Genomic DNA, 14,574 nt, shown 5'->3' with positions numbered 1-14,574 from the left:
AGTTGGCAAAATTCTGATAATTTCTTAAAATTTTTAAGTTTTAATGTTTTTATTCATTATTTTAAACTCTGACAAATATTTTATTACTATATCCTTAACGGTCATTTTTAAGATGTGTTTTTTTTTTTTAAATAATAGAAATTTTAATTACTTATATATACTCATGCACATATACAACCTTCCTACATGGTGACAAATGCATAGTTACACATCTCTTTCATGTCTAACCTCGCTTATGCTTTATGACTTGACATCTGTCCGTAGAAGCTCAAAATTTACTTAATTTTTCTGATCATAGAATGTAATGAATTTAATCATTTGACAAAATAATATTTGTTCTATACTTTGAAATATCTCAGCTATCAAATTCTATTCACTAGACAAGAGCAGGCAACTTGTAACTACTTGATAAATTTGTAGGCTGAAGATTATAATGCATTTCTTGACAGAGGTTTTGTCATTGAATGTGGATTTTGCGCAGATGATAGAAACGCGTTGTCGGAATAACGTGATGTTCTATGGAGTACTCTAGTCTTACAAAAATATAATATATAGTGAGACAATGTGGGTAAATGGAATTAATGTTATGACCCTCTATCACAATATATCTTTGAAATAATATACAAACCAGACTTGCTTTAAAGATGTTGGTTTTGACTAGCCAGACAAACTGACTGCTAAAGAAAAGAATTAAAGATTTTATTTGTAAGAGAAAGAAAACAAAAGTATAAAATGAGAGGGCAAACAGAGACAAGTATTAGAAGAAAATGTGTGTGGTAAAGAGAAAAACAACTTTAGAGGTTATTTTGAAGTTTTCATTTTGTGACAGAGACCAGAAGACTCTAAAAACGGAAACTATTTTAAATTTAACATGGGCTTTCTCCTTAGAAAGCCATTTATTCTCCTTGGAAAGGAAGGTCTGTAAGTCAGAAGAATAGGCATATTATGGACAAGTAGGTGTTTGGAACCAGCCCTCAACTAGGGCTGAGATGCAGGAAATCCAAGTGTGTCTTTGAGAGAGCAGTACATCCAATTTTCACTGAGTTTAGACAGACTAAAATAAAAGTACAAAAAAAAAAGAGAGAGAGAAAATCTATCCAGTATGTTTATAGGTTCTTAGGAACAAAAAACATCATTTTGCATCAGACTAGAATACATTTGTCTGTTTGGGACCAGCCTCTGTGCAACTATTAAGATAATTTCCAATCAAGATGGTTGAAGATATCTGGGTACCACTGCCCCGTATCAGCTGATCATGTTGGCCAATTGTTTTAACTTAAAAGCGTATCTGCAGGGTTACAGGAACATAACTTTTCTCACTGAAAAGCTTTGTGTTGATTTTGGTTATTAACACTATTCACCTAAACTTGATTTGCTGACTTCAGAAAAATGGATTTTCTTTCTTTCTGTTTAAGCATTCAAAACACGGTACATGCTGGGATTCCATTTGTATATGTGTGTGTGCTCATAAATGCACTTTTAAGTATAATTAGAATGCTAACACAACAATTATCTCTTTTTGTCCTTTAGATAAAATTCTGTCACCATTCCCTATGTCTTTGAGAACAAAGTTGGAAAACCCATTTGTTCTGATCAAAAAAAAGCTCCAAGCTGTAAATGAGTTTTTTGCATCAGAATTTTTTCTGCATCTGAGATTCAGCAATTAACTTGAAGAGGTCAGGGGGAACATCTGTTTTCTGTCTGTCATTCAATAGAGAATTAGCATGGATAAGAGCATTTAAAGTCCCAGCACTCTAAAAAGCTGTGTGTTCTTACCTGCTGGTAACAACAACACATTTGAGTTATCTGGCCTGACAAGCTATCTCGGCAGACAGCTTAGAATTTTTCTCTGGCTTAAAAAAAAAAAAAAAAAAGTCCTTAATTAAGAACCAAGAGAAATGGCAGATCTCTTCATTTTCAAATAATAAGTAGCTTTACCTCTTTAGCACATTGAGGATACTAATTGGGAGATAGCAAATTGCAAACACCAAGAGCACCACCATCAACATCCGGGCTGTTTTCCGTCTGGCTCGGATCTGCTTTATTTCAGCGGCCACGGCGCTAATCCTGGATTTGGTCTGCTGTCCGGGCCCCCGAGGCTGCGAAAGAGGCTGCAGGGCCTTCCATTTTCTCTGGACGACCGAAGATGTTCCAGGAATCTGAAAGGAGTGCAGATCCTTTATTGCTATCTGATTTAGGAAAGTTCCACTTCGGAGAAGTAATTGGAAGACATAGTAAGGAGAGTATCCCAGACACCTGTGGCCTGGGAGGTTTGCTGAGTGGAGTGTGTTCTGGAGTAAAACCGTCAAGCGCCAAGTAGGAGTCTGGGTGGAAACAAAACAGTTGCAACATCATAATTTTGTCAAGGGCTAAAGAGAGCTGCAAATGGAAAACATATCTCTTTATAAAAAGAGAAGTTGTCCCCACAAAGGAATATTTTTCAGTACTAAAAAGAAATGAGTTATCAAGCCATGAAAAAAATAGAGAGGGACCTTAGATGCATACTACTAAGTGAAAGGAATCACACTAAGAAGGTTACCTGTTGTAGGGTTCCAAATATATGATATCTTGAAAAAGGTGAACATACGGAGAGTAGAATGATTAGTGGTTGCCGGGGGTAAGGGGAGATGAATGAATTAGCATAGCACAGAGGATTTCAGGGCAGGGGATATACTCTGCATGATGGATACGTTTCCTCACACATTATACATTGTGTCTGAATATACCATCTAAACACATAGAATGTACCTCAAAAGTGAATCGTAAGGTAAACTGTGACCATGATGGATCAATGCAGGTGCATCAGTTTTAACAAATGTATCACGCTGCTGGAGGATGTTGAAAATGGGGATGGAGGGAGGGCAGAGATAGGAAAACTCTGTAACTTCCACTCAATTTTTCTGTGACTTTATAACTACTCTTTGAGAAAAAAATTCTTGATTTAAGAGAGAGAAATGAAAACTGGGGAAGCAGAGCACCTATTAGGAATTCTGATTCAGCTCAGATACCTGGAGTTGAAACAGACTGAACCCCTAACTAAGCAAGGTGATTTCAAAGTAACCTGCATGGCTTTCCATGCATCAGCACTGCCACCTGCTGGCAGATGGAGAGTTGGGACTTTTGTTAGGGTTTCTGCTTCTCGGGTTTAAGGTAAACCTTTAAATAAAAGGAATAAAAACAAAACAAAACAGTCTCTGTTGCTTATTATTTGTTCTTATAAAATTTCTCGAAGTCAACTTTAAAATTCACATAAAACCTTGAAAATCCCTTCCATGATCATTTCCAATAGCTGGAATTTGTAACATCAGTTACGCAACATGTACTTTTCCATTTCTTTTCAAAGTTATTTGATAATAGCAGGGAGTCCCTCCAAGTATAATATTGTCTTAATTATAAGCTCATTAAGATTGATAGGGTTTAGTGAGCAAAACAATAAAATTCAGTATGTGTAATTTTTTAAGGGGAAAATGTGCCAACAAGCACACCATAAGAACATCCTAGTTCTATTAAGATTATTCAGCTGTTGCTTTTATCTCTGCACCTAAAGCCAGAACAGACCGGCGTGTCCCTATGGTCTCTCACAATGCATGTTGGATGGATTCTGTTGCTTTATCCATCACAAGATCCAGGTCTGTTAGATAATCTTTAATTTGAGAACAGAATTTTACTTTGATTTCCATAGAGATGAATTGATATGATGTTTCTTTTGAACATAACTATTCCCTCTCAAAAAGGAGTAAATGAAAATAAGGAAAACCTGCCTTTAAATTGAAAAACATTTGACAAATGATTTATCTTTGGATTCTCTATGTTCTGCCATGTAGGCTGACCTATCACATCAAGGTGGCCCCACTCAATCTTCTTATCTATTGGCTGAGCATTCTTCCTCCTCCATGAGTCTTTTTTAAGCAGTCATTTTAAAAAATAATTGAGAAATTGCAATGGATGTTGGAAATTCCCAGAAGACCTCTAGCATGAGTAACCCTATTAATGTCTGCTAAATTGTCTTGAACTCTTTCCTAAACAATCTATAAGAGCATTTAAACTGAAGCAATCTATTATTCAGTGCTCCCCTGAGGGAAAAAGAATCAATATCTTGCATCTGATGACTTCTGCAAACATCAGAAAAAGTTGCCATAAAGAGAAACTGGTACAGTGAGCATGACTATGGTTCCTGCAATCATAAAATGTGGTAACTATGTCCTCTCTTAGATGATAATATAAATACAGATAGAAGATGCCAATCCTGCATACATTGTGAGAAGACATACAGTAGTGCCCACTGATAATTTATCTATGTCGAGAGAAAGTCAGTACAGTATCAATAGAAATTGTTGATGTTAGCTGAGCACCAGGAATGATGCAAAATCTTGAGTTATTACTAATGCTTTCTTTAAAAAAAATAGCTATTGTAAACCCATTTTACAGATTATCAAGCAGTTTTGAGAAAGATTAAATAAAATATCCAGTCTATATCTTTAATAAGTGACAAGCGAGAATATGCACACAGAGGTGTCTTATTGGAAAGTTCATCTTTTCCCATTGTGATGTACTATTTCCGTCTACAAACTTCAACACAATCTGATATGAAAGTTAACAATTTTTAAAGTACATGCTTAGTTATATAAAGGGGCTTTCCAGGTGGCTCAGTAGTATAAGAATATGCCTCTGATGCAGTTGATGGAGATTTGATCCCTGGGTCAGGAAGATCCCCTAGAGAAGGAAATGGCAACCCAACCCATGGACAGAGGAGCCTGGTGCACCACAGTCCATGGGGCTGCAGAGTCAGACATGACTGAACACACACTTTAATTTTTAGTTACATAAAAGCAATAATAGTCATACAAAAGGGCTTTTGAGAGACTCAGGCCATTTGTCCGCAGGGGACGGTCTTTTCCTTGCCATTTCAGCAAGAGCTAAACAATTGCTGACTGTGGGAAGCACACACACATACTATACAAACACAATGCATAACGTTATACACACATGCACACGCAGTACACACAGAGCACACACACCCAAACCCACACGCACACTGCTTTTATTCTACTATTACAGTTAAACTTTATAATCACCCTTGATGTGAAAATACATCCCAGAACAGGTATTAACACAGTTAGGAAATGAAAGTATCATGTACATGATGGCCCTTGAAGCCTGCCCTAAGGAAGTGTTTGTGGCCAGGAGAAGCAAACACGCTGAAAACATGAAAACGGGCATAAAAGAATATTGTGAACAAACACTGAACTTATATGAAATGAATAAATACAATGAAAGAAAAGGTAATTAAACTGACACCTGTTTGTTTTTACAAACCCTGTTACAACAAAGCAAACCAACAAACAAAAACTCCAGGCTCAGATAGCCTCACTGATGTAATATTCAATCAAAGCATAAAGAATAATTTCTATCTTATTTAGACTCTTTCTGAAATTCAAAGAAAAGATAATATTTTAATGAATTTTAAAGATGCTAGTTACTCTGATAATCAATACTATGAGAACAAAGGAAAACCATTGACCAAATAATTCACATGAAGAGAGAGGAAAAATTCCCCAAAATATATATTGTTAAACCAAATCAAACAATATACAAAAATATAATAGATTTGACTCAATAAAGCAATCAAATTTATTCTGGTAATACAGTATGGGTTTAACATGAAAAAAATAATCAATGTAATTTATCATATTTTGTAGAAAAAACAATGAACATCTCATTAAAGAAAGGAAAAACATTTGAAAAATTCAACAACTTCAATGTAAACTAGTAATAAAATCTTTCTCAACTTGACAAAGGGCATCTATGAAAGGTTTTTGGGCTATCATCCAACTCAGTGCTCAAGATGAACATTTTCCTCCAAGACTGGGAACAAGCCAGCAAAGGTTTCTCTCACACATCTACTCAACATTGTACTGGAGATCCTAGCCAGTAGAAGAAGACAATCTAGATAGATAAAAGGTATATAAATTGATTCTATTGAGAACACATCATTGCTTACAAAGAACGTCTTAAAGGATTTATAAGAATGCCACTAGAACTAAAATCATAAATTTAGCAATACGCAGGACCCTAAATCAGTAAACAAAATTCACTATATTTCTATATACTAGTGATAAATGATTTGAAGTTTAAATGAAAAATAACACAAATTTCAATAGCAAAACATGTATTCTAGAAGTACCTTTAGCAAAATGTGGACAAAACATGTATAGATAAAATTATGAAAATTTCTAAGAGCTATTAAAGAAGACCTAAATAAATGAAGAGATGTACCATGTTCACAGATCAGAAGATTTAATATTGTTAATATGTCAATTTCTCCCAGTTGATCTATAAATTTAATGCAATAAATCTATTCAAAATAATAGCAATCTTAACTTTATGACTCCCTTATGACAGCTTATTTTTTTTTTTTTTTACCTTGGCTCTTCTTTTTTAGTATTTAAATGCACATGCTAAGTTCTTATGGTCAGGATCATAACCACTTTCTTTGTCTCACTGAAATAGGATAATGTACTTTTTTACTATCTGAATCACATAAAATATGTTGAAGCTTGCTTTATAGCCTATCATATGATCTAGCCTGGAGACTATTCAGTGTGCACTTGAATGTGTGTTCTATACTTTTGAAGAATATCCTGTAGATATATTAGGTCTAGTTGACTGACAGTTTTGTTCAAGTCTTCTATGTCATTATTAATTTTCTGCCCAGTTTTTCTATCCATGACTGAAATATGAGTGTTGACATTTTCTTTTATTATTATTGAATTGTCTATTTATGTCTGTAATTCTGTTAGCTCTTGCTTCATGTACTGTGGGCTTCAGTTGTTAAATGCATATAGGTTTAGAATTTCTTAATTGAGTGATTTATCATTGTGAAATATCCTTCTTTATTTGTAGTAACACTTTTTATTAAGCTTCTTTTGTCTAATATTAGTGCAGCTACTTCAGCTTTCCTTTGGTTACTGTTTGCATGCATGCTACATCGCCCCAGTTATGTCTGACTCTTGTGACCCCATGGACTGTAGCCCACCAGGCTGGGATTCTTCAGGCAAGAACACTGGGATGGGTCATCCTCCTCCAGGGAATCTTCCCCATCCAGGGATCTAACCCACGTCCCTCATGTCTCCTGCATTGGCAGGCAGGTTTTTTACCACTAGTACCACCTGGTACTATACTGTTTGTGTAGTACCTCTTTACTCATTATTTTACTTTTAATCTATTGGCATCTTTTGTAGACAGCATACAGTTGGGTCGTCTTGTTTGTTTATCTGTTCTGCCAATCTCTAAACAACTTCATTCATTTACATTTAATGTAACTATTGAGAAGGTATAATTTAATCTATACTTTTGCTTTTTGTTTCCATTTTCCATACACATGTATGGAAATATATATATATATATATATATATATATATATATTAGTGTCTATTTTGTTCCTCTATTCCTCTATTACTTCTTGATCTTCTGTTAAACAGATATTTTCTAGTACAATTTTTATTCTGTTGCTTCTTGCACTGTATTCTTTTTGAGTTATTTTTTAGTGGTTGCCCTGAAGACTACAATTGACAACTTAAACAATCTGTTTGGATTAAAGTCAAGTTAATTTCAATAGTATACAAAAACTTTGTTCCAATATAGCTTCATTCCCTCCTTCATTTGAATTACATCTTCATACATGATAAGCTAAAGATTCACAGTTTTATAATTATTGCTTTACAATGTTATCTCAAGCCCAATAGGAGAAGAAAATAATTTCAAACAAAAATACATTTATACTCTCTTCTATATTTACATACATAATTATTTTTATCTCTATGTGAACTTAAGTTACTGGCATTTGATTCTGCCTCTGTAATTACCATTTGCTATTTATTTCCTCATACTAGACTGACTGATTAGCATCTAATATTAATTATTTTAAGTTCTTTTTGAAGAATGTTGAAGAATAAAAGGTAGCAGAAGAGAATGTGATAAGAATTGGAATGAGTAATTCTTTCAAAAATTTAATCCTTGAGCTAGCTGCTTAGTCATATCTGACTCTTTCCGAACCCATGGAGGAGCCAGCCAGGTTCCTGTCTCCATGGGATTTCCCAGGCAAATATACTGGAGTGGATTGCCATTCCCTTTTCCAGGGCTTTTTCCCAATCCATAGATCAAACTCACATCTACTGTGTCTCCCAGATTCTTCACCCACTCAGCCATGAGGGAAGGCCCATGGAAATTCAGTTCCAGACTCAAGTATTAGGACAGTTCATCCCTAGTTGCTCACGCAGTCCCAGATACATGGTAGGTTGTCAGTAAATATGTGTGGGATGAATTGGCATGAGTTCACATAAGACTGAAGTGTTGAATTATATAAGAGCTAGAACTGAAAAAATGTTGTCAGATGCACAAGAGTAAAGATTTAGTGAGTCTTACAAAGAGGAGTTCTAGAGTCTGTAGAATTTCTAAACTGACTGAATTCTCTGAGTCACATTGTCAAAAAGAATATTTAAAACTTGTTTAGAGCAAAGCATTGGATAGTTCTTTTAATGAGGTTTAAAATCCTTGAGAAAGTCAGACAAGGACAAACACTTTGTTCCCTAATAAACTAACATTTAGAAATTTCAAAGAATGTAACAGATTCCATATATCTCTATAATTTTGAGCAAATAGGACAGGGCCTCTGTTTGATGGCTCATTTGATGTAGCCTATGGCACACATAATGCCTTGGAATTCTGTTTATAGACACTCACAGTTGAAATTTGAGAGTTGCTCAAGAAGAATTCTACATAATCACCACTTGAGGTTAATTTACTTTATCATCATTGCTAATGTGAGCTCAGATGAACTCGTTGTTTTCCACTGCAATCTGTTTGTAAATGTTTTTAGTTTCACAGCCCAAACACTTTATTGCAAATCTTCTGGATCACGTGGCTTGTACTAAACAGGACAATTCATTAAAAAAAATGGACTTTTTCTAAATCTGCAATATAATTTTGAACTTACTTTAGAGTTTGAGAAATGGAGAACTAGAATGAAGATGTAAACTGGTTGGGATTTGGCAGTTACATAATTATTTAATAAGTACTTTTTGCATACATTTTTGTGTAAGCTAACATGTTAAGTGTTGGGAAGATGATGAGCAAAACAGATTCATGTACATACAAGAAATTTGGAAGTTGTGTCATTCTGTAAATAAATAAACAAACATAAGCATCTATTATTTTTAATGCATGCTAACGAGTAAAAATACGAAAGTAGGGATGCACTTAACACTGGGAATATTTCTCGTTAAAATGTCAGCCTAAATCTACAATATTTTAATGCCTACATGCTCACCAATGTGTTTTCTAATTGTTCTGTGAACTTTGTTCTCAGTGACTGAACAATGGATTCCCTTCTTTGCTCATCTATCAAAACTCTCCCAGCACTTTCTCTCATTCTTCCACTAACTTTTTTCTTGTATTTATTGAGCAACTGGAATGTGCTAAGCAGGTTCTGGTTGTAGGGCTACAAGATGAAGACTAGTCTGTGCACTCTCTGTCTTAGTAGATTAGAACAGACAGACAAAAAATCATTATCATGTTACTTAAAAGTGCTATGAAAGGTCTACCTAAGAAAGCAGTCACAAACATCAATTCAAAACATGCTTGTTATTTTAGAAATATAAGCAGAGTGAGTTGAAAGGCCAAATAACAGCGTGTACCATGAAGATATTTTATTTAATAGCACTTTCCATGCTTGAGGCACTTGAATTGATCCATCTAAGTGTATTGACTCTGTGGGCTGGATGCTATGCATCCCGCTTGGCACAGAAATTTAAGTAATTGACAGAAGTCATGCATGTGCTAAACTGAAGGGTTAGGATTTAAACTGATGCAGTCTGGACCTTCAGTCTGAATTTTTAATTTCTGTATTATATCAGCTCTGGTCATTCACTTGCACAGCTTGTAAGGAGATCTCCATTTGTTCAAGCTTAACCATGTGACTTGTCTGAGCCAATGAAAAGTGAGACTTAGCATATGCCAGTTCAAAGCAAACATTTTCAAAGAATTTGCATGTTTCCTCCAGCTCTCTTGCCCTTTCCCTGGATCCCAAAACGGCACACCCAGGGGCATGCTGTTCCTTTGGATGAAGTTCTGAACCGAGAAGACCAGGGGAGCACAGTCACAGTCATCCTCACCACTGATATAGGACATGAAGGAGATAAGCTATTGCAAACCACATACCCTGGGCTTTTTCACAGCAGAGTAACTGAGCAAAAACGGAACAGTTTGAAAACACTTACCAGAAAGTGGGGTACAAAAGGAAAAGGCACTAAAATATTTGCAGCTGACTTCATGGCCAGGTGGAGAGTGTTGAGGAAACGATCTCTAGGATCTGGAAAATCACCATTCATGGCTTATAGTGATACACATTTGTTACTTTAATTGCAAAGATTGGGGAGCAGAATGCATTTATAAGATCATAAAAGAGTTGACTTAAAAAATTAGAAGAAAACATTCGGAGACATACAGGGTTGAAAAATGCAGCTGTTGCTCCTATGAAAGGATAAAAGATGATCGTGAAAATTGCTTTGAATAATAAAGGATGAAGCAGATCCAAATTAAGACTCATATTCACCCCCAAATAAGGTTTTATGAAATCCTTTTAATGAGGGAAGTGGCCCAGTAAATTCTTTCAGTTGGATAAAATATGTCAGAGCAAACAGACTAAGAACATGGCTTTCCACAAACTCAAAATTTAGAAAAGGAGACAGATACATTTCTGAGAAATGTGGCATTTTAAGAAACAATTTGCAAGTATAAGAAGCTGAGTTATATCCTTTGCCTGTCCCTTTATGAAACACTACATGTTCCTTGATTTCTTTCAACTCATCAAAATTCAGCTTGAATGTTACCTGGTCTGAATTAGATCCACCTCCACTAAGCTTTCCTCTGATCTTTTGTGGCTTATACTTATTAAGGTGATTTTTATCCTGCAACTGACTGTTTCCTTCTTCTAGACTATGAATTCATCAGTGCCACAGACTTGAACTTTTATCAGACATGCAAGTGAAAGAAATGAAACCATTTGATGAATGAATAACCAAATGAATGAATACAGAGCAAAATTATATAACAAATTTCAGTACTCTCAAATCAGCACTATAAAAATTTTCTAAAGTTCTCAATCCTGCCTGGTTCTTCTAAACAAAATAAAATCTGTGAAGTTGGAGATTTACCCACATAATAAAAATGCATTATATAAATATTTGCTTTCAGTCTCAGGAAATTTTAAAGGAATTTTTATTTATTTCTCATAAAAAGTAAAATGTAAAATGTTAGTCCTAGACAAAAATCAAGTCAGCTAATCACAGAGGTTTAAAATTTAGCCATTAAGGCAGTTCATAAAATAACATTTCCTAAATATCACTCTTAAAAATGCCTAGACCAGGCAAGAATATTGAATGGGTAGTCATCACCTTCTCCAGAGGAATCTTCTCAACCCGGGATTGAACCTGGGTCTCCTGCATTGCAGGCAGATGCTTTACTATCTGAGCCACCAGGCAAGCCCATTTTCATGACTAGGTCTTCATTATTTAGTGGAAAACGTTATTAGAAGATCACACAATCCTTTGCTAAACACATTATATTGGTTCAATTCACTCAAATTTTGTTTTCAAGGACATTGTAAAGAAAACACAAGAAAAGTATTTGAAATTACTTACTTGTCTGCACCAGAGTTTACGAAATATTTGTAGATAGGCCAACACCATAAGACACAGTGGTGCCATGTATGTCACCAGGAAGAAACAGATGTGATACATCTTGGGGTAAATTTCACCTGGAATGAAAGTCAAAATAATACAGTCTTATGTTATAATACATAGATTTTTTAAAGGTACATTTGTCAATGCTTTGCTTTTAAAATACATGTTACCTTCTGTATGATTTTACTGTTGTAATATATACACAAAGGGAAAAGTGATTAAAAATAACAGCTACTTACATTTAAGTACTAAATGCAAAGTCGTACTATCATTTAATCTACTCAGAGAGAAGAGGCAATTAAACATTATTTTAATTTGTGCTACACAGTCTATCCAAAGCCAAGTGTTCATTTATTAAAAACCTGTTTTTTTTCTCTTGATTACATCGGGCTATTAATAAAAAAATTTGGATTGTCCTATATTTGGATTTACAAGAAGGGACATTATTCAAATTTTAATTGCTAAAGCTTTTGTTAAAATTGCAAGAGACTGTAAATTAAGTTGATTCCTCTTAATTTCTTTCTTAAAAATTGGCAAATTATTCCCAGTTGTATCTGCAAATACAAATTTGGAATGTTTTTTTAAAAAATAAAACAGCAAAAATTTGATAACAATTATTTTTGTTGACTTCCTAGAACATATACAAAATGCTTATTTAAGTACGTCGTGTTTGTGTGTTAATGCATGTACTTTTAATAACAATGAAATTTTTAGGATTCTTTAAAGTTAGATTTCAAACCAATATGGGTATTTTCTTATCAATAAGGCATAAGCACATCTAGGATTGTAGTAGTTTCTTATTTATCATTAATTCTATGTATACAGGTGATATGTATCACAGATTAAGGCATTTATTAAGGAACCAATCGAGTGGCACTGTGGCTTAATATTAATTTTTAGATTTTCTAAAATATATCCATGGCTGACTTTTAAAATACTTTAAAGGATATTTCTCTTATACTAGTATTTGAATATGTCACAGTGATCCAGCTACTTTTACTTAATGCAAAACAAGAAATGATATATACTAGATGGATACCATGGATATTAAGTGCCACTAACTAGATACAATTCTAACTAAATGCTAGCAAAATAGATTTTTTTTAATTCTAAAAATTACATAACTTATTTTGAGCTTGATACTGACAATGGGATTGGTTCTATTCTATTACGGAAGGACAATGCTATCATTTTTATAGATTACATTTGTTCCATTACTTCAGAGAGTATTTTGAAGCATGAAGACTCAGTTATGTGATCAAATGTGATAACAGCAATTTATCCTCAGGTTTAGCCAAAAATAATTATGCTGATGACCATAATCGCTGATAACAAAGGTTGACAATTCATTGACTTCTTACTGAATATATTTTAAACGTATCAATGAGTTAAATATCCTCCATAATATTGATTTCATAGTCTTGTCTTCTAGAACTTAATAGTCTTATTTTTTTTTTTTAAATTTTTTTTTTTTGCATTTTTTTTTAAAAATTTTATTTTATTTTTAAACTTTACATAATTGTATTAGTTCTGCCAAATATCAAAATGAATCCGCCACAGGTATAAATGTGTTCCCCATCCTGAACCCTCCTCCCTCCTCCCTCCCCATACCCTCCCTCTGGGTCGTCCCAGTGCACTAGCCCCAAGCATCCAGTATCGTGAACTGCCTTCTTTCTCAGACAGATATTTTTCTCCACTGCTATCTTTAGAGAGGATGGCAAGGTGCGTGGGGCGCCAGGAGCTCTAAGAGATCAACTTGAGGTGTCATTTTTTACTTCCTCGGGGGCCCAGGTGGCTCACGCTGAGCTCATCAGCTTCTAACTTCCTTTCAAGTTTGTCCTGTAAAACAGGCCAGTTACATAAAAAGTGATAGAATCTGAGCAGCCTGAAGGGAGGAATAACAGACATCCTTTTCCTTTGAAGCTCCACAGTCCATGCAGCAATAGGGGAGCCAATTTAAAAGGAACTGGAGAAAAAAAAAAATAAAAGGAACTGGAGAGTTACCTCGGCACTTCCCAGGCACCTGAGCGGCTTTGAACTTTTATTTGTTTTGAAGAAAGTGTCACATACTCTTTCTGCATAAAAATGTACCTTTGAAGCATACATACCCATGAATCCCTGATGTCTGCCCCAAACTAAACTGAGTGAGTGGAGCCAGGTAGATTTCGTAGGTCATTTGTTTTTTAAATGCATAGATGGATATCAACACTATGATAACAGTTTGCAGTTTTAAACAGATGGGAAACAAAGCTCATTCTGCAAGTGGGATATTTATAAATAGCTGGAAAAAGATGTAATTGACTGGTAAAGGCATATTATGATAATGAACGCCAACACAGACAAAAGTTGATAAAGCAAAAATTATATTTGCAGGCTAGGATAGATTGTTTTACTCAAGAGATTATTTTAGATAATTGGTGAAACATAATCATCTTAAATTCCTCATTTCATCCTCAGAGTCTAAGCTAATTGAAAATCCAGAAATACCACTGAAAGTTTAAATTATATGTTAAAACTATCTTTGATTTTTCTCTGCACTTGATGAGAAATATCTTTTATATATTTTAAGACATTAATATGTCTAGAAAGGAGCTACATAAAATGTATTCACTTAAGCATTCCCTAAATTAGAAAAAGATTAAAAGCTATTAAAAATTGTTGTCTCTACTCAACCGATAAACAGGCATAATCTGCATATAAATTCTTGTATATATACCAAATCAACAAGTAAGGAGCGAATGTAGATCTTTCTTTAGTTTTGATGTATAGAGAGAGAAACATGGAAACTTAAATTACCATATGTAAAATAGATATCAAATGGGAATTTGCTGTA

General features: G+C 34.4%; 1 protein-coding gene across 1 annotated transcript in view; it reads right to left on the bottom strand.

Annotated features, from left to right (window-relative positions):
- Positions 1-14,574, bottom strand: part of HCRTR2 (hypocretin receptor 2) — a 130,520-nt gene that overhangs the window by 4,481 nt on the left and 111,465 nt on the right. Inside the window, exons 4-5 of the mRNA XM_005902651.2 lie at positions 11,700-11,815; positions 1,939-2,159 (exon numbers count right to left, since the gene is read on the bottom strand). Coding sequence (XP_005902713.1) covers positions 1,939-2,159; positions 11,700-11,815 — 337 coding nt within the window. The remainder of the gene's footprint in view (positions 1-1,938; positions 2,160-11,699; positions 11,816-14,574) is intronic.

Source organism: Bos mutus, chromosome 23 (genome assembly GCF_027580195.1).
Source record: "Bos mutus isolate GX-2022 chromosome 23, NWIPB_WYAK_1.1, whole genome shotgun sequence".
Classification (NCBI taxonomy): Eukaryota; Metazoa; Chordata; class Mammalia; order Artiodactyla; family Bovidae; genus Bos; species Bos mutus.
Note: the sequence above shows the minus strand (reverse complement) of the source record. Positions and strands in the feature narration are given on the sequence as shown.